Raw genomic sequence first — 25,786 nt, 5'->3', positions numbered from 1 at the left:
TTGCCTAGGTTTTCTTGTAGGATTTTAATGGTTTTAGGTCTAACATATAAGTCTTTAATCCATCTTGAATTAATTTTTGTATAAGGTGTAAGGAAGGGATCCAGTTGCAGCTTTCTACATATGGCTAGCCAGTTTTCCCAGCACCATTTATTAAATAGGGAATCCTTTCCCCATTTCTTGTTTTTGTCAGGTTTGTCAAAGATCAGATAGTTGTAGCTATGCGGCATCATTTCTGAGGGCTCTGTTCTGTTCCATTGATCTATGTCTCTGTTGTGGTACCAGTACCATGCTGTTTTGGTTACTGTAGCCTTGTAGTATAGTTTAAAGTCAGGTAGCGTGATGCCTCCAGCTTTGTTCTTTTGGCTTAGGATTGACTTGGCGATGCGGGCTCTTTTTTGGTTCCATATGAACTTTAAAGTAGTTTTTTCCAATTCTGTGAAGAAAGTCATTGGTAGCTTGATGGGGATGGCATTGAATCTATAAATTACCTTGGGCAGTATGGCCATTTTCACGATATTGATTCTTCCAACCCATGAGCATGGAATGTTCTTCCATTTGTTTGTATCCTCTTTTATTTCATTGAGCAGTGGTTTGTAGTTCTCCTTGAAGAGGTCCTTCACATCCCTTGTAAGTTGGATTCCTAGGTATTTTATTCTCTTTGAAGCAATTGTGAATGGGAGTTCACTCATGATTTGGCTCTCTGTTTGTCTGTTATTGGTGTACAAGAATGCTTGTGATTTTTGTACATTAATTTTGTATCCTGAGACTTTGCTGAAGTTGCTAATCAGCTTAAGGAGATTTTGGGCTGAGACAATGGGGTTTTCTAGATATACAATCATGTCATCTGCAAACAGGGACAATTTGACTTCCTCTTTTCCTAATTGAATACCCTTTATTTCCTTCTCCTGCCTGATTGCTCTGGCCAGAACTTCCAGCACTATGTTGAATAGGAGCGGTGAGAGAGGGCATCCCTGTCTTGTGCCAGTTTTCAGAGGGAATGCTTCCAGTTTTTGCCCATTCAGTATGATATTGGCTGTGGGTTTGTCGTAGATAGCTCTTATTATTTTGAGATACGTCCCATCAATACCTAATTTATTGAGAGTTTTTAGCATGAAGGGTTGTTGAATTTTGTCAAAGGCCTTTTCTGCATCTATTGAGATAATCATGTGGTTTTTGTCTTTGGTTCTGTTTATATGCTGGATTACATTTATTGATTTGCGTATGTTATGGGATCTCATTAAACTAAAGAGCTTCTGCACAGCAAAAGAAACTATCATCAGAGTGAACAGGCAACCTACACAATGGGAGAAAATTTTTGCAACCTACTTATCTGACAAAGGGCTAATATCCAGAATCTACAATGAACTCAAACAAATTTACAAGAAAAAAACAAACAACCCCATCAAAAAGTGGGCAGAGGACATGAACAGACACTTCTCAAAAGAAGACATTTATGCAGCCAAAAAACACATGAAGAAATGCTCCTCATCACTGGCCATCAGAGAAATGCAAATCAAAACCACAGTGAGATACCATCTCACACCAGTTAGAATGGCCATCATTAAAAAGTCAGGAAACAACAGGTGCTGGAGAGGATGTGGAGAAATAGGAACACTTTTACACTGTTGGTGGGACTGTAAACTAGTTCAACCATTGTGGAAGTCAGTGTGGCGATTCCTCAGGGATCTCGAACTAGAAATACCATTTGACCCAGCCATCCCATTACTGGGTATATACCCAAAGGACTATAAATCATGCTGCTATAAAGACACATGCACACGTATGTTTATTGCGGCACTATTCACAATAGCAAAGAGTTGGAACCAACCCAAATGTCCAACAACGATAGACTGGATTAAGAAAATGTGGCACATATACACCATGGAATACTATGCAGCCATAAAAAATGATGAGTTCGTGTCCTTTGTAGGGACATGGATGAAACTGGAAAACATCATTCTCAGTAAACTATCGCAAGGACAAAAAACCAAACACCGCATGTTCTCACTCATAGGTGGGAATTGAACAATGAGAACTCATGGACACAGGAAGGGGAACATCACACTCCGGGGACTGTTGTGGGGTGGGGGGAGGGGGGAGGGACAGCATTAGGAGATACACCTAATGCTAAATGACGAGTTAATGGGTGCAGGAAATCAACATGGCACATGGATACATATGTAACAAAACTGCACATTGTGCACATGTACCCTAAAACCCTAAAGTATAATAAAAAAAAAAAAAAAAAAAAAAAAAAAAAGAATTTCTCGAAAGTTGGGCCAGGTGCAGTGGCTCATGCCTGTGATCTCAGCACTTTGGGAGGTCGAGGCGGACAGATGGCTTGAGATTAGGAGTTCCAGACCAGCCTGGCCAAAATGGCAAAACCTAATCTCTACTGAAAATGCAAAAATTAGCTGGGCATGGTGGCATGCACCTTTAATCCCAGCTACTCAGGAGACCGAGGCACGAGAATCGCTTGAACTGGGGAGGCAGAGGTTCCAGTGAGTCGAGATCATGCCACTGCACTCCAGCCTCAGAGACAGTGGAAGACTCTGTCTCAAAAAAAAAAAAAAAGTAATTCTAGAAAGTATTGATTATATAATAATTGTTTAACATATTTTTCATGTAAAATTTTAACATAATAGGTAAGGATTTCTCTTTTCATTATAGATAAGGATTTCTCTTTTGAATCTCACTTTTTAGGCTTTGTTCTATATATTTAAATATATAGAAATTCACATATATAAATAAACAAAAATATTGTATATATTATCTTTTTCACAAGTAGCATATTTACAATTACTTATGTAGTGTGTTTATATTTCTCAATAGCATGCAAATATTTATTAGCATATATATGTAAATAGCTCTCATATCTGCATTTATTTAAACTCAACAATATATCCTGAAGATTAATCGTAACATTATTGATCGCCTTCATAATTTTAAACAGTTGGATAATATTTCATGGTATGGGCTGATCAGATGGTAATGGATTATCAAAATTTATTAACACTAGTGTCAGTGTACTTGCCATTCAACCCCCACACTGCCAAATTTGACTGTCTTAATTTAAAAAAAATTAATTAAAAAAATTCCAGGGTATGAATCTGCCTGCAGAGTTTTATATAGTCATAATCCATTTTATTGTTTATCATAAACAAGCTGGAATCAACATCCTTGAACATTTCTCTTTGTATATCTGTGGGATTATTTCTTATGGTTGACACTTTGAGTTACACAGTCTTCACATGTCAAAGTTTAATAGACAATGGTAATTTATGCCAATAGGAGCAATACATTTATACACTACCAATAGTAGTTTATGGAGATGATATTCTTTGAAACAAACCCTTGCTACCACTTAAGATATTAAACTTTTTTTTAATATTTTTTGAGTTAGGCTTTCCTGCATACATGAGAATATGACTGTAAATAATTTAGGTGTTTTAATCAGTTTAATTAATTTATTGTTTCTTTAACATTCAATCCTGATACAAACACAAAGCATCCCAAGTAGATCATGATAACTGATAACCTACCTATTTAAATAAGAGTTTTAGTTGTAACCCTTTGAGCTTTCTGAATACCGGTTAGTCAAACAGCTTACAAAGAGAATAGCTTTCTCTTTATGTTCCCATGTTCTGTGTTAGACTGCCTTTAGAAAGGGGAAGAAAATAATTTCGTACATAATGACACTATTATATATTTAAATAGTAATGGTGTTACAGGAAAGGGGTTCGGATCCAGACCCCAAGAGAGGGCTTTTGGATCTTGCCCAAGAAAGAATTTAGGGTGAGTCCTCAGTGCAAAGCAAAAGCAAGTTGATTAAGAAAGTACAGTGGTGAAAGGATAGCTATTCCATAGACAGTATAGGATGCTCCCAAAGGTAAGAGGAGGAATGCATCCACCCTAGGTAAAATGCTTGTATATATTTTTTCTATTTATTTATTTAGTTAGTTCGTTTTTGAGACAGTGTCTTGCTCTGTTGCCCAGGCTGGAGTGCAGTGGTGCAATCTCAGCTCACAGCAACCTCCACCTCCTGGGTTCAAGCAATTCTCCTGCCTCAGTCTCCTAAGTAGCTGGGACTACAGGCATGCTCCACCACGCCTGGCTAATGTTTGTATTTTCACTAGAGACAGGGTTTCACCATGTTGGCCAAGCTGGCCTCGAACCCCTGACCTCATGATCCACCCACCTCAGCATCCCAAAGTACTGGGATTACAGGCATGAGCCACCGTGCCCAGCCCAGTGCTTGTGTGTATATATATATATGATAAAAAGAGATATTGGGGATATATAATATATATAGATATAGATGGTATATCATATATATGATACAGATATATATGGTATATCATATATATGATATAGATATATATGGTATATCATATATATGATATAGATATATATGATAAAAAGAGATATTGGGGAGATGTGCTGTGCTCCAAGGGTTTGTAATAAAGCGTTAATTTTCTTAATTGCTATATTTTGCAAAAATTGGTATTATTATCTTTAAAGCAAAATTAGAAATGCCTTTGTTCTCTAGATATCGGGATATTTCCCAAGCCTGGGTCTGTTCAGCACATTACTAATTTATTCCTTTAACCATAAATATCTAGAAGCTAGGAATGCCTAACTTTCTGAGAATGCAGGTCAGCAAGTCCCCACCTTATTTTCCTAGCCCTCACTCAAAATGGAGTTACTCTGGTTGGAAGGCCTCTGACAGTAGGACAGGTTAAAGTTTGAAAAGATACATATCAAATGATGAACAAACTCCTGGTGGCTCGCAACTATAATCTCAGTTTTTTGGGAGGCCAAAGTGGAAGGATAGCATAAGACCAGGAGCCCCATCTCTACAAAATTAAAAAAAAAATTAGCCAGGCATAGTGGGTGCACACCTGTAGTCCCAGCTACATTGGAGGATGAGCTGGGAGGATGCCTTGAGCCCAGGAATTCAAGGTTACAGTGAACTATGATGAGCTATGATTGTGCCCCTGCACTTCTTCAGCCTGTGTGACAGTGAGACCCTGTCTTACAAAAGAAAAAAAGAAAAGAAAAAGGCCGGGCATGGTGGCTCATGCCTGTAATCCCAGCACTTGGGGAGGCCGAGACGGGTAGATTGCCTAAGGTCAGGAGTTCAAGACCAGGCTGGCCAACATGGTGAAACCCCATCTCTACTAAAAATACAAAAATTAGCTGAGCATGGTTGGGGGCACCTGTAATCCCAGCTACTCGGGAGGCTGGGGGCAGGAGGCAGCTACTCGGGAGGCTTGAACTCAGGAGGCAGATGTTGCAGTGAGCCGAGATCACACCATTGAACTCCAGCCTGGGCAACAAGAGCAAAACAACGCATCAAAAAAAAAAAAAAAAAAAAAGTCTCTGGAAAGTGAGAATATAGAAAGGTGAAATAGAGATGTTCATTATTTTTACTTTGTACACTTTTTATTTATTTAGCGTAAATGTGCTATAATCCTGTTTTAGTTTATTAATTTTAAAACAAAGAAGATTATAACTTGGGAAATTATACTTATTTACTTAATCTTGTTTCTTCTTTCTTGTTTCTCATAACTTTCTTACCAATTAATACATATTCCTATCTTCGAATTACCCATGGCTATCAAATTTGTTCTAGTGATGCTGAGGTATTAGGTCTTTATCTGTTTTAATATTTTTGGAGTCTTGACCATTTGACATATTCTTGTAGAATGTACTTGAAAAATCAGCATGTAGTTTCAGAGAAGAAAAAATACTTGAAACTAAGCAATAGTTTGCTACCCAGCATACTGGGAGCAAAATTCCTTATACGGCTAGTAAGAAGATGAAAATCACTTTGAAAAGCCCGGATTTTACTTCTGTCAATTTTCACAGAGCTTAGCAGCTAATGAGTAATCACTGTGAACTAAGTGCTAAACTAGACACAAAGAAAAATTTGTACTTGCCTCCGAGAACTTACAATGTGATTGGGGATTCACAACACACACGCAACTAAGTCCACTTTAGAAACTCACAGAGAAAATAATAGGGCAAACCTTAGACTTAACCACCCAAATAGATAATTAAGGTAAGCATGATTTTTCAAAGAAAGTTTCCTCAGCAGGAGCTTTCTGAAGACATGAGTTTAAAGTCAAGTTTTGAAGAAAAGATGAATTCGCAGGAAAAATTGGGGAGTGTACTCCAGATGAAGATGAAGTTCAACAACTATTTCTTGAATCGATGATTACAATTACATGCAAACATGATCATTGAAAGAAACCAATAAAAGTATTTATGTGAGATCTCTTTCCTTTGTATTCCATTTAAAAATTATAGTTGAAATCTGGTGAAACAGCTGCCAACATTGCTAGAGAGCTGGCTGAACAGACAAGAAATCACTTGAATGCTGGGGACATCACCTACTCTGTCCGGGCCATGGATCAGCTGGTAGGCCTCCTAGATGTACAACTTCGGAACTTGACCCCAGGTGGAAAAGATAGTGCTGCCCGGAGTTTGAACAAGGTAAGGACCCCATTATGTGTGTGTGTGTGTGTGTGTGTGTTTGTATATGTATGTGTGTATATATACATATACATATATATTTTTTAAATATATATGTATACTTTAAATACATATATATATTTAAAGTTGTAATAAAATCATAAAGACTTCACTGCTTAATTTTCCTCCTTCTGTAGAATATGATCATTATAAAGAGAATCAACAGTTATTTTCAATTCCTTGTTATTTCATTGTAATAATAGAACTGCGTGGTTCTTAATCTAAAGAAATGATATATGATAATCTCTCTATATGTATATTTTGAATTTATAATTTTATTTTCCATGGCAGTTATTCTGGTATGCTAAATTCAGACAGGGTTAATGTAGATAAATGCAATTTCTTTTTTCTTTCAAACTTTTATGTTAAGATAATTGACAATAAAACAAATGTGTAATCAATAAGTAAAACTTTAGAACATAATAACAAGAAGATATTATAGATCTTCTTGTGGAAGGCTGGATGGATCTCTATCATCCATTATAGATGATTTAAAAACTGAGATAATTTACCCTAATTAATAAAACTTTTAAAAAACTCATAAGGCAAGTAATTAATTTCTACTTCCTTTTGACTTTGAAATCACTCAGATTTTGTATCACTAACATTAAAATGTTAAAAGCTTAAATATATTCCAGCAAATTTGAATTTGTAAGTAAAAGAAATTATTTTTTAACTTCAGGGAAAATACATTTTATGAATTTTCATTTATATTTACATAAATGAAATAGGCATTTAGTTACATAAACATATAAAATATATTTCATATATTTATAAATAATGTAATTTATTTATGTAACAATATCACATGGTGAATTAACCCCATGGTAAAACATATTAGCATAGCTACCTTCAAATGGCACGTGTTCCCTGACTGACATTTGTGTAGTAGAGATGTTCAACGATTGAAACTGAATTTTAGGGCCTTGAATAAACAAGAATTTGACATTGCCAGACTAATATTCCTGTATGGAATTCACTAAAAGAACAGTCTCCTTTAGAATGAAAAATGACTCTGCAAAGTAGTCTTTTAATATGGTTAGTTCTTCTGTGTCTTACTAGGGTAAGAATTTCACTCGTCGAAAGGAAAGAAATTTTCTAAATAATGATTATTCAACACAGAAAAGCTAGGTATTTTATCTGGCAAACAGTTTTTTTTTTTTTTTTCCTGCAATTTTATCTGTAGAAAACAGGTACAGTTTTATTATTAGATATAAATTATTATTATTATTTTTTCATTCTGTGCATAAAGGAGTTATTTGTGTCACTTAATGCCCTTGATAGAATCATTACCAATTGCCTGATGGAATATAATCCACAGCTACCTATATAATCTGGGCGTGCTGTGATTTTAATGCGTTGTTGCCCAGACTGGCAGGATGCTATTAATGAATATTGCTGCCAGCTATTGTTATAATGTACCGGATGTAGTCATTTCTATTAATGTTACATATCCATAACATGACTTGTTATAGCAGTACTTTGTATCTTTATTTAAAAATGGTGTTGATGTCTGACAATATCAGGTAAAGCTGGCAATTAATGTCACATTCTAACTGGCTACAGCTAATCAGCTTGCCTACTCTGAATATCAAATAACTAAATAATGGGCAAATTTCCATTTGTGAAGCTTTTTAATGCTTTCTTTTGTTACCCATTTGGCTCTTTTCAATTGTTTATATAATGTGATTTGTCATATGTTAATTTGCATGATGGGGTAAGGAGATGGGAGGGCGAAGGTTATTCACATGCTTGCTGGCTTGCTCTCATTTCCTGTGGTTCCCACTTTCCCTGAAGCAGTTATAACCCATCAGATTTGCAAAGTCAACTCAGTACAAATCAATCGTGCTCTGTATTGAAATTCTGGAGGGCTTAGAGTCCTGCAAACCACGATACAAGTCAGTGATCCAAGTGACAGCCCTGGCAATTTACTTGCACTCATTCCTTACTTAATTCTTTAGAGGAGTAACTGCTCTATGCTCATTGAAGAATGCATGAATTAGAATTGGGAGAGTATAAGCCACACAAAAGGCATCTGGGTAACTGCTTCTTAAAACTGGGTAATTTTCTCCTTCAACAATCAAGGCTACTGAGGAAAAAAAAAATTTGGAAAGAGGAGGAAAACCCACAAATGAATTTATAAAATTTTGGCTTATTTATTTAAACATGGTGGATGAACTGTTATTAATTATTCATTTTATCACCAGGAAATAATGTTTGGGATGTAACATGAGTTGCTGCTATCCTTTTGCCCAGAAAGACATCACTCTATGCAAACAAACAAACAGAAATATACTTCTTATCCCACCAAAGTTTCTATCATTTGTTTTTTGGTCAAAACTGTCAAAATAAATTCTTCAAGAAATAAAAGCAGTGATTAATCAGAATAATCACATCGTTTTAATCAGTAGCTAGTTATCTCTAGTATGTGCCCATTAGAATCAAAGAGTCATAATGAATGGGCATTTCTTTTTTCCTGATAAACAGAAGTTTTTGTATATATGAAGAACATATGATTTGTGGTGTACATTAATCGTTTATATTATCTGTAAACCACAAATAATCTATCTTTGAAAAATGGGTTCCAAACTTTTGACGTAATTTCCTTAACTTCATGTCTTTGTCACCCATAAATTCATAACTAACCTAATGTGAAATGAATCATTTCAAATGAGTGAAGTATATTGATTTTTACTAATTTCTACTAAATGTATTCAAAGATTTCTTGCTATCATTAACAACTTTATACCATACAGTTTTCACTTAGGTTGTTCTGAAAGGATGTTGGCTACTATTTTTCAAGCCATTGCTTGCTTACATTTTGCTGCTGCTTAGCTTTCATTTTCTTCTGAAAAGTAGTGAATGACAAAATAAGGTGTTTTGTGTAGATGTGTTCTTTTATTTTTCTTGTTTTCTTCTGTCACTAACTTGTTTTTTCTATTCTGTGTTTAATCTGCTGTCTTAATGGATTCAGCTTCAGAAAAGAGAGCGCTCTTGCAGAGCCTATGTCCAGGTACTTTCTGCGTTTTTATAAATGTGTTAAGTTGTTGAATGTCTCTGTTGTGATGGCATGAATGGACACCTGATAGAAAAATGATAATGAACCTTACTGAAATAAAGGAATTTCATGGAGGGGGAGAAGGGTGGGAACAGAAAGCATGAAAGTGTTGGCAGTGCCAGTGCTCTGTCAAACAAGAGGAACACAGACTAAGAAGGAGGTGCAACTTGAGGTGTGAACTTTTTCATCATCACTAAGAGGTGAGTTGGGTATAATCTATAAAATCCCTATCTATAAAATCCCTATTTTTTTCATAGAGGTGGGTTTGAAAACATTTCACTTTTTCATTGGGTCAGCCACTATTTGAGTAGCAAGTCATTCAGAAATGAAACTAAATGAGTCTTACAAGACAACAAGTAATCCAGGATACTTGGAATATCATGCTTCTGTTCCTCAGTAGAGCTGTTTATCGGCTCAAGGCACGATTGTGACTATCTTACTCTCTTACTTATTGCAAAAACTGTAATCCCAGTGTAAATGTACTTTGTTTCGGCTGACATGTTCTAATTTGTAAGCATGTTGTAATTTATAAGCAATAAACCATAGCTATGTTTATGGATTTTGTATGACAGAGAACAACCTCAGAAGCAAACTCTCTAGTTTTTTGTTTTGTTTTCTTTTATAAGAAATGAAGGAAAGAAACAAAGAATGCAGGAAGAAATATGAAAATGTTTGGCTGTAAACTTTATTGTACACGTATACATTTCACAGCATTTTTAAAGAGAAAGTCCATCTGCATTTATAAAGAGATACCCTCAAGAACCAAATTTATGGGTATGAGATTGGCAGTTTAAAAACAAAACTTTATCAGTTAATTTGCAGGTGAACATAATATCAAGGTGTTTACTTTTTTTAACCAAAACTCTTAAGTTAGGTTGATATAAATAGTAAAAATCGATTTGTTTATTTATGCCTTTCCAATGATCTGAATATTCACATCCGCTATCCTGGGTAGTACAGAATTGAGAATTGGATTTGTAATTAGAAAGTGACTTAGTGAGCATAAAATCATAGCAAAAGGAACTGGATAGCCTTGGGGCAAACTTAGTCAGATTATGAAAGCACAATACAGTAGACTTTTTTTTTTTTTTTTTTGAGACAGAGTCTGGCTCTGTCCCCCAGGCTGGAGTGCAGTGGCACCATCTCAGCTCACTGCAAGCTCCGCCTCCCGGGTTCACGCCATTCTCCTGCCTCAGCCTCCCGAGTAGCTGGGACTACAGGAGCCTGCCACCACGCCCGGCTAATTTTTTTGTATTTTTAGTAGAGACAGGGTTTCACTATGTTGGCCAGGATGGTCTCGAACTCCTGACCTCATGATCCGCCCACCTCGGCCTCCCAAAGTGCTGAGATTACAGGCTTGAGCCACCGCGCCCGGCCACAATACAGTAGACTTTTTAATGAATGGAAATATCTCTGTGTGCCAGCTATAATCATTTGCTTAATTCTGGCTGGCAAATTCTTTTTCTTGAAGCTATCCCATTTGTAAATTCTATACATGAATATCTTCATATCCTCAACAAATATTAGTGAACAAAGCAAATATAATACAGTCCCTGTCTAGGATTTTACTATCTAGGAGAAAATATTGATTGATAAATGTTAGTACACTAACACTTCAGAGGAATGAAAATGCAGTTGAGTAGATTCAGCTTTCTTTGGATATACTCTCGTTCTGGAAATGTATACTGATCACTTTGATTGGATTTGGTGTCTTCCAAGTCTCCTGAGCAACACAAGGACATATTACAAATGTTCTCTATAAGTCGGCTAAATTTGTAGTTGGCCAAATGTGTCTATTATGATTATGCATGGTTTCCGTAGAGAAGGAAAGATTTCTTTTCCTGATCTATAGCTAGGTTCATGACTGAGGCCCCTATAACAAAAGACAGGTTAACAAGAGACAAGCATACAAATTTATTTTATATAAGTTTTATGTGAGATAACAGCATTTGGGAATGACCCCAAGAAACAGAAAAACTTGTATTTTTTATGTGTAGGTTTGATAAAGAGTAGACAGTCATGGGAAAGTGCAACTGGACAAAGGGGGAATTATCTAATGGTAATACGTGGCGGGGGAACTTAGCAAGGTATTTGTTCAGATTCTTCTGGGCATCTCTGTGTCGGGATCCTTCCTTGCAGGTATAGGGAGATATGAGTTAGGTTGATGTAAATGCTAAAAATCAATTTGTTCGTTTATGCCTTTCCAATGATCTGAATATTCACATTCCACTATCCTTCTGGGTAGTATAGAATTGAGAATTGGATATTCTCTAAGGAGAATATTATGATCTGATTCAGGGGAAGGTTAGAAAATTCTTGCTCAGTTGTTTGGTTTGCATCAGGAGAAAAAGGCAGGGTAAAGATGAGAGTTACCTTCCTGCTTTGCTGTTTTCTCAAATGCCAGCGTGCCATATTTTGGAGTCACATGTCCTGAGTCTCATCAATTCTTATTACTTCTTATTATTGTTTTGCAGAATGAGCAATTAGAAACTTAAAAACCAGAGTGAAAAAAATTATTTTATTCTTGCGCATTTCATTCTGAATGTGAAGTGAAGCCATTAGAATAAGGCTAATAAGGGCATTTTGTGAAAATATTATTTAAAAGGAAAAAGAGAATTTCAACATTGAGAGATTAGGAAGATAAACTTTTAAGTTGCATTTTATTTTATAAAATAATGAATCTTTGTGTATAAGAAACTGTTCAGGTTTATTTTTCTAAGGTTTTGGGGAAAAATTGCTTTGGGAGGTATATATAGGTGTGTTTATATACATGTACATATATATATATATCTGTATATATAAATATATATATATATATATCTATATATGACCTATCCTCTGAGTGCAATAGGTAGAGAAATCAAAATATCCTTTATCATCAAAAGCTGAAGATCATTTTTGAGCTGAGCAATGTTAGGATTCTTTTTGATTGCAATCAATGCTATCCTTTTAATGGGGCCTTTGGGATAATTAGTCTTTTGGTATTTAAACCTATGAAATGCATGGTCATTCATACATGAATCTCTGGTGGAAAATTAATAGCAGTTTATTCAGTGGTTGATGTCCTGGGTTATAACTGACTGACTATAAATAAATGTTTCAGCTATTGAGTAAACATCTGATGAGACCAAATACAAACAGAATATTGGTGAATCAGAAATGCTCTGCTCTCTAATACATTGCACTACCTCTCTTCCTCTTAATGTAAATTATTCCATGAACTTCCAGAGTGAATAATCCTTTAAACTTTAGTCTATTTGCGTTTTAAATACTTGTTTTATGTTTCCTGTTGTTTCTATGTTCAGAGTACATTCAGAGCTATCTGTGAAATAGGCGTGAAATATGCTTGAAGTGCTTTAGGCATTAAATCTGAAATAAGATGATTTCTAAGTCATCATCAATTTTTTTAAAAAAATATAGCCTTTTCATAGGCACAAGTGATGAATCTTTTAGGGCTGATTTTGGCTGTGTAAATCCACTTAGATTTCAATTACTTAGAAGTTCAGTGTCTATTTTATGAATTATCCAGAGTTATCTTTTGTGTCTTCTTACTTTTAACCTTTTGTTTATCTCAAACACAAATGAAAGCACAGTGAAATTTTAACTATCAGTTGTCAACTATGATAACTGACCTGTTGGCCGGGCGCGGTGGCTCACGCTTGTAATCCCAGCACTTTGGGAGGCCGAGGCGGGCGGATCACGAGGTCAGGAGATCGAGACCACGGTGAAACCCCGTCTCTACTAAAAGAAAATACAAAAAATTAGCCGGGCGTGGTGGCGGGCGCCTGTAGTCCCAGCTACTCGGAGAGGCTGAGGCCGGAGAATGGCGTGAACCCGGGAGGCGGAGCTTGCAGTGAGCCGAGATCGCGCCACTGCACTCCAGCCTGGGCGACAGAGCAAGACTCCATCTCATAAAAAAAAAAAAAAAAAAAAAGATAACTGACCTATAGTTGTACAATTAAAAGTGGCTGGTGTGATATTTTAAATAATAGGTGAATCTCCTAAAAGCCATTATGTTTGCATCCCAAGAATTTTAACAAAAAAAAATGAGTTTAATATACATATTTTAATTTTAATTGTAATTTTAGATTCATGTTGTGTATCACAAGATATAAATTGATATGTGTCATAGTAAAACATATTACTTCCATATCTTAGACACAATGACATGGGCCTACAGAGCCCCAGCTACTTGAGAAGCTAAGGCAGAAGGATTTTTGAGCCCAGGAGTTCGAACATAGCCTGGGGAACATGGTGAGACCCATGTCTCTTAAAAAAAAAAAATAGAGAGTTTTCAGTTTTATACCAGAGAAAACAAGTAAGGCTTGTGTTATACATGCATATTAAACAGTTGCCATGATTTAATATTACCAGAAGGGGCCTTATAGATAAAGATGAGATAGTGTACTGGCCCAAGGCCACACAAGTAGCACTGATGGTACCATTGCTTCTCTCCTGACATGTGTCCTGTGCTGCTTCAGCACCATGACAACAGTAACAAAGATTTGTTATTAAGAATAAATTAATTTCCTGGAAACCCAGCACTTTGGAAGGCCAAGGTGGGCAGATCACTTAAGACCAGGAGTTTGAGAGTTTGAGACCAGCCTGGCCAACATGGTGAAACCTTGTCTTTACTAAAAATACAAAAATTAGCTGGGCGTGCTGGTATATGCCTGTAATCCCAGCTACTCGGGAGGCTGAGGCAGGAGAATTGCTTGAACCTGGGAGGTGGAGGTTGCAGTGAGCTGAGATCGTGCCACTGCACTCCAGCCTGGGCGATAGAGTGAGACTCCATCTCCAAAAAAAAAAATAAATAAAAATAAAAATAAATTTATTTATCAGGCGTTAATTATGTGCCATTATTGTGCAGAGCAATTAGAATACATTCTTATTTAATATTCACAACCACCGTATGATATAATTATTGTGATTTTTAACTTAACGGATGAAAAAATGGAGACCCAGGGAGGGTTAAATGACTTTCACAAGATCACACAATAATAATCGAGGGTGCTTTAAATTCAAAGTTAAGTCTTTCTAATTCAGACGCATGTGCTCGTAATCTCTGAGATACTGTTATTAGCAAGACTGACCTCATCTTTTGATGATAGGAGGCAAGACATATCATTAGGTTTATGTTTGTTGATTTTTTGCACTGTATTTCAGGGATGCAATGCAGTACAACAATTTTTTTCAATCTCTTTTTTGAGTTTTGAGACAGAGGTAAAATGGTATGTGATAATTATTTTGTGCTGCCATATTAAGGTCATATCCAAATATAATTTGCTTTGCGGTCTTTTTACTTTCTGAGGAGACTCTGATGAAAAAGTTACCATCTTAAGAGAATAAAAAACCAGCAGAAAGATACAGTAGCTGTGTTAAAGGAGGAACTATCTGTTTTCCAGAGATAGCACCATCTTCCACCAGCAATATATGACGATTCCAGTTGCTCCACAACCTCACAAACACGTGTTATTTTCTGTCTTTCTTATTATGGCCATGCTAGTATTTGTGAATTGCAGAAGTTCTTGACTCTAGTCATGGGATGGGGGGCAGAGGAAAGTTTAAAAATATAATTCATGAACCAGTACAAATCATGTGGTTTCAGAGAGAGGTCCATGGTTTTCATGAGAATATGGGAGTAGAGTATGACCTCCAAGAGCTTACGAACAACTGTCTTTGTGTTTTATAAATGTAATCAGAACTCAGATTTGCATTTTTTTCTTATCTTTCAACCTCAAATTGTCATCTTTTAAATAGTAATATTTGTTAGCATTATTCTCCTCTTTAGCAGGAACTATTAAGAATTACTGGTGTTTAGGCCGGGCGCGGTGGCTCACGCTTGTAATCCCAGCACTTTGGGAGGCCGAGGCGGGCGGATCACGAGGTCAGGAGATCGAGACCACGGTGAAACCCCGTCTCTACTAAAAATACAAAAAAATTAGCTGGGCGTGGTGGCGGGTGCCTGTAGTCCCAGCTACTCGGAGAGGCTGAGGCAGGAGAATGGCGTGAACCTGGGACGAGGAGCTTGCAGTGAGCCGAGATTGCGCCACTGCACTCCAGCCTGAGCGACAGAGCGAGACTCCGTCTCAAAAAAAAAAAAAAAAAAAAAGAATTACTGGTGTTTATTTTTTACTACTAAGACAGGACATTTTCCTAGTTTTTAAAAATATTTTCATTTTTATCAATAGTTTCTTTTGCCCACCAAATCTCAGAGGCAGTATGTACTCGCTAGAGAGTCTGCAGTCGACCATGCTTAATGGAAAATATAAGTTCATCTAGGTACTGATGTGATTCCTTTGAGTCATTGTGTAGAATCTGTTGTGGTCACTTGCATAGCTCGGTTGAGAACTGATCAGAAAAAAAAAAAATGTTAAGTAGGTGTGAATTTAAAAACAAAAAGGCACACACACACGTGGTTTTTCTTCTTTTATTTTTGAAAGGCAGGTAGTCTATGTGATTTTTTTTAATGCTTAAAGAGTATTATTATAGTATTCTATGGTATACTATATATATATATACTATATAGGTATATAGGGTATAGAAGACTTGTTACTATAATATATTTTTTATGTATACTATGATATAATACTATATCCTAGTAATGGAAAACCATCACATAGTGAACAACAAAAATATTTAAGAATTACTAGTTAAGCACATGTGCCCAGTATAATCTTATCAGCTCTAGCAGTATAGCAGTACACATAATAGGCAAAAATCCCTGCACTCTCTTCTAAGGTGAAAATCCTAGTGAAAGAATATAAACAATACACTGAATATGTAAAATATATGGTATGCCAGATGATGATAAATGCTACAGAGTAAAATAAAGCAAGAAAGCAGGAAATGAATTACCGAGGTGATATCTGAGCAAAACTCAGGAGATAAAGGAGTCAACTATGCTAATATGCAGGAGGGAGCATTTTAGCAGATAGAACAGAAAGTTCCTGAAATGGAAATATTCCCATTGGTGATGAAGGAGGCTAGTGCAACTGGAACAGAGTGAAAAAGAGGATCACAGGGTGTGAGTCTGTGGTAGTTCAAGGCCCAGATTCCGATAGATCATTGTAAGGACTTCAGCTTTTATTCAGAAAAGCCTCGTAAACAAACCACTGCAGGTTTCTGAGGAGGGATAACTATCTGATGTGTGTTACAAGTGGACAGTAGCCAACAGCAAGTAAAGTAACAGCAGAAGCTGGGTTACCATTTCAGTAATGACAGACACTTGGATTACCATATTAGTGCGGGATACTGAGGTAATTATTCGGATTCAGAATTTTTTAAAAAAATGAAATAAGATTTGCTAAGAGATTGTATAGAGTTTTCAGAGAAAAAGAGGAGTTGAAATGACAGAATGCTTTTTGCCTAAGCAATTGGAAGGATGAAGTCGCGGTTTGTTGAGATGGTTTATCTGCAACCAATTTGGGAGGGGCAGGAATAGAACTCCACTATGGCACATCTTAAGTTTGAGATTCTTATTAGACATGCAAATAGATGTTAAATTTGTCGTGAAATATACAAGCATGGTATTCAATTGTGAGATTAGCCTAGAAATAATTATTTGGTAGTGTTTTACTTAGAGTGGCATTTGAAATCAATGCTCTAGATGAATTCATCAAGGGGATGATTGTAAAGAGAGAAAAGAAAAGAATCTAGAACTGAGCCCCAGGACACTGTAATATGAAGAGGTTGGGGAAATGCAGAGAAGCCAGCAATAGAGACTAAAAAACAGCCTTAAGGAATGAGGAGCACCAGGAGAGCATGGTATCCTGGAAATCAACTGAAGTTATTGCAGAGGATGAGATGATGTGAAGCACTGCAGAATCTGCTCAGAAATGCTGATACAGCTTTTCAAAGATAAAAGTAATGTCAACTTTTGATAATTAAAAAAATTCCAAAGCCCACATTTCTACATTATTACATGCAATATCTAAACATGTTTGCCCATTCTTTTCAATTTTTTTGTATTATTAATGCACACTTTCTGTGAATCAAAATTGCTACTTGCACCTTTGACAAAGTGCAAATTGAATTATGCCAGTTTTACTTGCGTGTCTTTGGTGCATAAGACAAGAAGGATTCTAAGCTCCATTTATACTGCTAGGAAGAAATTAATGAGTATTTTCAAGTTCCTTGTTTGGTCACTTAATTGGCTGTGTGACAAAGAGCTCTGTGGTGCATGTCAAACAACTTTCAGAGTCCTCTAATGATTTGTGCATTGCTTGACTTGTGATACTATTCTGTGTGGCCTGTCAGGCTGGATGTCCTTGTTAAAGTGGCTAGAATAAATTGGCTAGCAGTGTGCATACAATGTAGTATATTAACTGCAGCAACAGGGAGTACTTTTAGCAGCTCTTTGAAGAGATTTCGATGTTTGCCCATAAGCATCAAAGCCAACTCAAACTTTCATTTAATATAATTAAAAGGACATCTGAAAGTAGTTTGAATCACAGCAGGTTCTTGTGGTTTGGTAACCCTTTGTTAAAACCCTGTGAACTTAATATATTTCACAGCTTGATAAATCTGCACTTGATTTATGTCAGTAAGAGAGAAAATATAAATCTGCACCCTGCATGTTTCTGGTGCCTTAAACCTATTGTTAAAAGACATTGAGATCAAAGAAAGTGACTTCTATCTACAAAACCAGATACTGTAGTTTTTTTCAGATAAAGAATGGTTGTAAGAATTCCTTTCTATAAGTTGTAGACATTAAACGCTACTACATACAAAGCAATCATTGAATCAGAAGAGTAAAATCATATGTAATGTAAGCAGAGTAATTCATACAGGTATTATTGAAGAATGTGAACAAGTCAAGTTGTAAATCTAATGATTTAAAAACCTCCAAAGGACAATGACAGATGTTGATGATGGAGATTCTGCACTGACGTTGAAAGAACATCATTCTGGGAATCTCTTACAATTCCCCTGGCGAATGTGTCAGGTTAGATAGAAATGACTGCTTTAGAAAGCCATTTCTGCCTCCTCCATTTTGCACATTTCCTGTAAATAAACAAATCTTCCAGCTGCTGTTTGTATATACATGTTTTGTGAATGCTTCAGAAAGTAATTCTAATGAGGGTGTGAAAAAAGTGTCTTTCTGTTTTTAAATAAAATGTTTTCATCTAAAACAAAAATATTTTCTCTCTCCTTTGCACCAACTTGTATTCTCTTCTCTTATTTAATTTTCTGATCAAAGCCTGGGCTATTATGTAATTGTAAAACTGTTTACTTAAATCCATTCTATGCATCAATGCTTTCTGAACATAAGTTTACCTTTAGAAAAGTTTGAAATACATAGAATATAAATAGATATTATTTCTATGCAAATGCAAGAGAATACACATCAATTTACTTTTCTATTTCTTTAATAGCTTGATGATTACATAGCTAACCAGAAGGAAAAGGATATTAAAAACAGCATTACAGATTTAAGATCCTACTTTCTGAAACTATCATTAACTTTTTTGGTACAGGTCAGAAAGGCAATGGAAATTTTAAAGTGCAATTTACAGTCAAGTAGTTGTCTGAGAGCATGGATCCAAACAAATGATTTTTTAGGACTGTTTCCAGAGTTACAATTTTTATGTTTTCCTTTATCTAATATGTGAATCTTGTGCAGCTATGGTAGCTTAAACAAACCGGGGCTTTATTCTTGCACATGAAAAATGCAGATGAGGCAGTCCAAGATTAGCTTGGAAACTGCATGAAATCATCAGAGACCAAGGCTGCATCTGGTTTTTTGCTCCATTATCTTTAGCACATGGGTTTCCATCCCCAAGATGACAAGATGTACTTAGGTTCCAATCATCATGTCATGCTAATCTTCTAAAAGGAAGAAGGAAAAGGATAAGTATCGGAAGGATTTGTCCCTTTTAGTACTTTCCAGGAGTCTCTCCAAACTATTACTTATTATATCTTATGGGCTACCCTATTTGCATGGTTAAATACTTCATTAGTAGGTGCAGCTTTGCAGCTGGGCGTAGTGTCCAATGATTCTGTGTCTAACACAAGAGGGATATTAGGCAATTAGCAGCCTCAGATGCAACGAAAATGCTTTTTCTTTTTCTTATTTAATAACACGGTGAAGCCGGGCGCGGTGGCTCACGCTTGTAATCCCAGCACTTTGGGAGGCCGAGGCGGGCGGATCACGAGGTCAGGAGATCGAGACCACAGTGAAACCCCGTCTCTACTAAAAAAATACAAAAAATTAGCCGGGCGTGGTGGCGGGCGCCTGTAGTCCCAGCTACTCGGAGAGGCTGAGGCAGGAGAATAGCGTGAACCCGGGAGGCGGAGCTTACAGTGAGCCGAGATCGCGCCACTGCACTCCAGCCTGGGAGACACAGCGAGACTCCGTCTCAAAAAAAAAATAAAATAAAATAAATGAAAAAAAAAAATAACATGGTGAAATCTTATTCAGTTTTAATGTAATAAACTACCATAGATTTATGACAATACGAGAGTAACTTTTGAACCCTAGATATAGATAAAAATGTTCTTCTGCTTGTTCTGTTAGTCATAGTTTGAGATTAATCATTTTGTCTAAAAAAACTTTTAAAAGCTATTTGAAACTTCTCAGATTGCATTTTTCTACCTTTTAAGTAATTTTTTGAATAGCTAATATAGACACATGGTATAAAAGTCAAAAGATAGAATAATAGCTATTTCTCCCTCCCACTAGAACCTCTGCATTGCTAACTCCAGGGCATGCCACTGACATTGCTGTCTATTTCAGTGGCGCTCCATTGCGGTTGCGTAGTTCAACCTGCCTCTCATTTCTCTCCACGATCTTTCAGCAGTCTTTTTCCAAAGCATGATCACTGTTAGCTTTTTTTTTTTTTTTTGAGATGGAGTCTCGCTCTGTCACCCAGGCTGGAGTACAGTGGCACGATCTCGGCTCACTGCAACCTCTGCCTCCCGGGTTCAAGCGATTCTCCTGCCTCAGCCTCCCAAATAGCTGGGATTACAGGCATGTGCCACCACGCCCAGCTAATTTTTGTATTTTTAGTACAGACGGGGTTTCACTATGTTGGCCAGGATGGCCTCCATCTCCTGACCTTGTGATCTGTCTGCCTCGGCCTCCCAAAGTGCTGGGATTACAGGTGTGAGCCACCGCGCCCAGCCTGTTAGCTTTTTAAATATCTTACCAGAGAAGACTATTTTTACTCACATCTATATTTTTATACTGTTTCTTTATAAATCTTGTCCTACAATCACAAAACAGTGTTGTTCTCCTTGCCTAGAGAAAAGACTTTGGGGGTGACTTGTGGCTGACCCACACAATAGGGTAGCATTCCGCCATGGAAAAGAGTAAATGTGTAGACAGGATCACAAGCTAGATTTGGGTAGTGTTTGTATCAACAGAACAACTTACCTCTTCATCAGTAGGAAATCGGTTGACTAAACTACTAAACTAAATAATGGAATACTTCCTAGCCACAGAAACAGTGAGGTAGAACTTATATTGACTTAGAAAGATAGGTGTGATATATTTTCAAGTGAAAATAAACAAGCAAGCCAAAAACAACAGATAACAGCCTTATTGTACAAACTGAGTTTGCTCTTATAAATGTGTAAACATTTGCAGGTCTAGAGAGACCCACAATAAACTGTCAAAAGTGATTCTTTTTGTGTGGAGTTTTACGGTATTCTGTAAATGGAATTTCAGCTTTTACCATATATACTTCTGTAATTTAAAACTTTATAAATATGTCTGTTTAAAACTTCAAAAAATAGATATTATTTTTTGAAACAGTTTTAGATTTGTAGAAAAATTGATCAAGTCTTATAGAAAGTTCCCATATATCTCCCATTGACATGAACAGCTTCCTCTATTGTTAACATCTTATTTATAATAATTAATGAACCAATGTTAATATATTATCATTAACTGAAGTCCACAGTTTATTCAGATTTTTAAATTTATTATCTATGTCCTTTTTCTGTTTTAGGAGCCTATCCAGGATATCATATTACATTTAATTCGCTCTGCTAGGCTGTGGCAGTTTTTCAGACTTTCCAACAAGTATGTCCTTTGCAAAGTCTGAAAAATACATTTTTTAATTAAAAAATAGTAAACACATATACTTTAAGAAAAGCATAGATTTATTCAGGCAATATTTTTTGAGCTCATTCAGACATTGTTTCAGGTGCAGGGATTCAGGGGTGAAGACTGAGTTTCTGTCTCATAGGGCTGAAACCCGAGTTCAGCCAGCTGGAGTTACGGAGGAAAATAGCCAGTAAATAAGTCAATCAATCAAAGTAATAAAATAAGATTGCAGAAATGCTATTCAAAGAATTAAAACACAGTCATATGAGTAAATACGACCCATATGAGTAAATATGACCTTTTGATTACTTCATTTCGTGTGGATCAGGGAAGACTTTCTAAGGATGTGATAGGCAATTCAGCAATGTGACTACCTGGAGAAGAGCATTCCAAGATCAAAGGTCACCCAAGGCCGAGATGGTCAAGTGACAAGTGGTTGGAGAGTTCAGGGAATAGAAAGAAGACAAATATGCCTGAAGCAGTGGGTTGAGGGAGAAGGCTATGGAAAAAACTCAAGAGTCTGAGTGCTATTAAAAACCTTTGACCGGCTGGGCGCGGTGGCTCACGCTTGTAATCCCAGCACTTTGGGAGGCCGAAGCGGGCAGATCACGAGGTTAGCAGATCGAGACCACGGTGATACCCCATCTCTACTAAAAATACAAAAAAATTAGCCGGGCGTGGTGGCGGGCGCCTGTAGTCCCAGCTACTCGGAGAGGCTGAGGCAGGAGAATGGCGTGAACCTGGGAGGCGGAGCTTGCAGTGAGCCGAGATCGCGCCACTGCACTCCAGCCTGGGCGACAGAGCGAGACTCCGTCTCAAAAAAAAAAAAAAAAAAAAAAAAAACCTTTGACCAGGGTCATGACATATTTTTTGCAAAACGACTTTGGCTACAAACTTTGTTTTCCTCTGATACTGATTGTTATAACTTCAGCTATTATCTTTGTGTAGATGATTTTCAAAAAAAAAAAAAAAAATTAATCAACTGCTTTACACATTGCCAAATTCTTCTGTTAATCCATTCCACCTACTGTCTGAGTAATGTTTTAAAAATGCAAATCTGATCATGACTTGACCCTACTCAGCCTGTCCCTTACTCTCTTTTTCCCTTATAGAAAAAAATCCCTTTTTGAACCACAGTGCTTGAGTATCAGACTCTTGTTGCTAATTTCTCACACCTTGAACTGGCTCCTCCTCAGATCCTACACTGCCGGGAGATTTAAATACTTTCAGTTCGTGTCTCTGTACCTTTATAGTCACAGTTCCTTCTACTTGGATTAATTCTAGATTTGTTCTCCTTTCTCCTTCTCTTCATTCCAGTAACTTTGACATATGAAGTCAACACCCACTTCATATGTCAATTACTCTAAAGAAGCATTCTTTGTCCCACTTAGTCTGAATAAATGACCTCTTAAGCAAACTTGTAACACTCTCAGTTTTCCTCTATTACAGCAATTATCAAGCTGTATTTTAATATCTCTTCATTCCTCTATCACTAAGCTGCTTGGGAAGGAACAGTGCCACTTTTATTTCTACATCTTCAGGACCTTTTAAATTGTGCTTAGCACATATTAAGTGGTCTCCAAATATTTACTGTTTAATTGAAGCTCCAGGCTCAAATTTCCAGTTGCCTACTAGTATGTCCACTGCAGCAGAAATTCTGACAACACTTTTCAACATTTGCCGTTGCCAATCCCTCTCCTCTCATTCTCCCTTAAATTCACCTCCTGAGGCTTGTGCCCCCACTACACCACCGAAACTGCCCTTGTTGAGGTCATTAATGACTTCTAAATGCTGCTAAAATGATGGTCGGTAGTCAATCCATAGCTTACTGGATCAATTAGAAACATCTAACACAGCTGATCACCCCCTCTTCCTTGATATATTCTCTTCAGGACAACTCACTTGATTTTTCTCCTACCTAATTGACACTTCTTTCCAGTCTCCTTCGTTGGTTCCTCCTCTTCTCCTCAAACCCTTAAGCTTGGAGTGCCCCCTAGCACAATAGTTAGTCCTCTTGTCTACACTTTGTACATTCACACCCTTGGTGATCTCATTGATTTAAATACCGCCTATATGCCTATGACCTACAAATATTATCAATGGCACAGACCATTCTCCTGAACTCCAGAATTAATTTTCCAGCCAATTTCTCAATATCTTCAATTTGTTGTTTAATAAACACCTCAAACGTTCCATATCTGTAACTGAATTCCCAATCTTCACTTGCAAACCATTCTTCAGCATCTCAATTGAAGTGGTTGAGCCCCACCTCCCACCTCTACTGTTTTCTTTCACTTTACTCCAAACACATGGCATTTTAAGGTTTTGGACCATGCAAACCTTCAAAAGTTCCATTTGAAGGCTTTTATTCTGGTTGTTCCCTCTGATTGGAATGCTTCTCTTCCAGATGCCTCATGGCCTTCTCGATTCCTTTGTCTTTTTTGAATTGTTACCTTTTCAGTGATGCCCATCTGTACCATTCTATTTGAAAGCCTCCCTCTATCCCAACACCATCCCTGATTCTAAATCCCCCATCCTGTCTATTTTCTTTTATTTCACACTGTACATTGTACCTTCTAACAGTATATGGTTTATTATTTGCTTCCCTTGACAGAATGTTCAGTTCTAAGATCATTTTTTCTCTGCTTTGTTAAGATATATCTCAAGAGTCTAGAACAGTGTTGGCATAAGTTAAGTGCTCAAGGAATATTAATTAAATGAATAAATGTCCTGCTTTGAAGTAATGATATACAATTGTACTGATTGCCCCTCAAAAGCAGTATCTCTGTGGTTTTCTTTTTGGTTTTACAATCACTCTGTTACCCAGAACAAAAATCGTTATTATTTCTAGTTCCTGAAGAAGAATTTTTGGATACTTTCATGATTATTTTCGAAACTAAGGAAAACTCGCTTTCCATCTGTGATACTGCACTCTCTGACTGCTTACTCTTTCATCTTCATTGTCAACTATTCTTACTTCATTTGCCCCTCTATTTTGTTAGTGTTTCTGTACCATCAATTCTTCCTCTACTCAGTTTTTCTGGGTAATTTCAGACATAGCAATGGCTTTAATAAGCCTACTTAAATTTATGATGTGTGCTTGTATTAGGCTGTTTTTGTGCTGCTGTAAAGGAATACCTGAGCCTGGGTAATTTATAAAGAAAAGAGGTTTAATTTGCTTATGATTCTGCAGGCTGTACAAGCATGGCACTGGCATCTGCTTAGCTTCTGGGGAGGGCTCTGAGAGATTTTACTCATGGAAGAAGGCAAAGCAGGAGCTGGCATATCACATTGCAAAAGCAGGAGCAAGACAGAGAGAGTGGGGTAGGTGTCACACACTTTTAAACAACCAGATCTCGCAAGAACTCACTCACTATAGTGAGGGCAGTACCAAACCATGACGGCTCTGCCCCATGACCCAAACATCTCCCACCAGGCCCCACCTCCAACATTGAGGATTACAATTCAACATGAGATTCAGAAGAAAAAATATCCAAACTATCTCATGAACTATATGTGAATATCAGATATATAAGCTTCAGGCCATCTGAATTGATGCCATTCAATTACAGTCATGCATTACCAGTGAGGATACATTCAGAGAAATGCTTCATTTTGTTGTCATGCAAACATCATAGGGTATACTTACAAAAACCTAAATGGGACAGCATATTACACACCTACCCTACATGGTATAGCCTACTGCCCCTTAGGCAACAAACCTGTACAGCATGTTACTGTACTGAGTACTGTAGACAATTATAACAAAGGGTATTTGTTTATCTAAACATAGAAAAGATACAGTAAAAATATGATATAAAAGATAAAAGCTAGTACACCTGTATAGAGCAGCTCCATTTTAATCTTATGGGACCAGCATGGTATACATGGTCCATGGTTGAGCAACACATCGTTATTCAGTGCACGACTGTATATTGCATTCAAAGTAGGCAACTTGAATTTACTGTGTTACTCATACTCTCCACCCACACATCTACTTTTATACCCACTACCTTTACCTTTTGAAAAACAAAGTTCCCATTTGAAGTGAGTGCTACCTCCTTGAGTACCCCGAATTCTGTGCGTTGCACTTCTTTCTTTTCCTCATCAACTGGTGTTAACTAATCAGCAAATCATTT

General features: G+C 36.8%; 1 protein-coding gene across 23 annotated transcripts in view; it reads left to right on the top strand.

The window, feature by feature from the left end:
• ADGRL3 (adhesion G protein-coupled receptor L3) overlaps nt 1-25,786 on the top strand; it is an 873,224-nt gene that overhangs the window by 703,160 nt on the left and 144,278 nt on the right. For 18 of the 23 annotated variants that reach the window (XM_055297496.2, XM_055297483.2, XM_055297478.2 and 15 more), the window contains 2 exons: nt 6,313-6,498; nt 9,512-9,550. In XM_055297496.2, coding sequence (XP_055153471.1) covers nt 6,313-6,498; nt 9,512-9,550 — 225 coding nt within the window. The remainder of the gene's footprint in view (nt 1-6,312; nt 6,499-9,511; nt 9,551-25,786) is intronic. The other 5 variants (XM_055297489.2, XM_055297484.2, XM_055297485.2 and 2 more) reach the window with 1 other exon arrangement.

The sequence above is a fragment of the Symphalangus syndactylus genome, chromosome 10 (genome assembly GCF_028878055.3).
Source record: "Symphalangus syndactylus isolate Jambi chromosome 10, NHGRI_mSymSyn1-v2.1_pri, whole genome shotgun sequence".
Lineage (NCBI taxonomy): Eukaryota > Metazoa > Chordata > Mammalia > Primates > Hylobatidae > Symphalangus > Symphalangus syndactylus.
The sequence above is the reverse complement of the archived record's forward strand: the minus strand, read 5'-3'. Positions and strand labels throughout refer to the sequence as shown.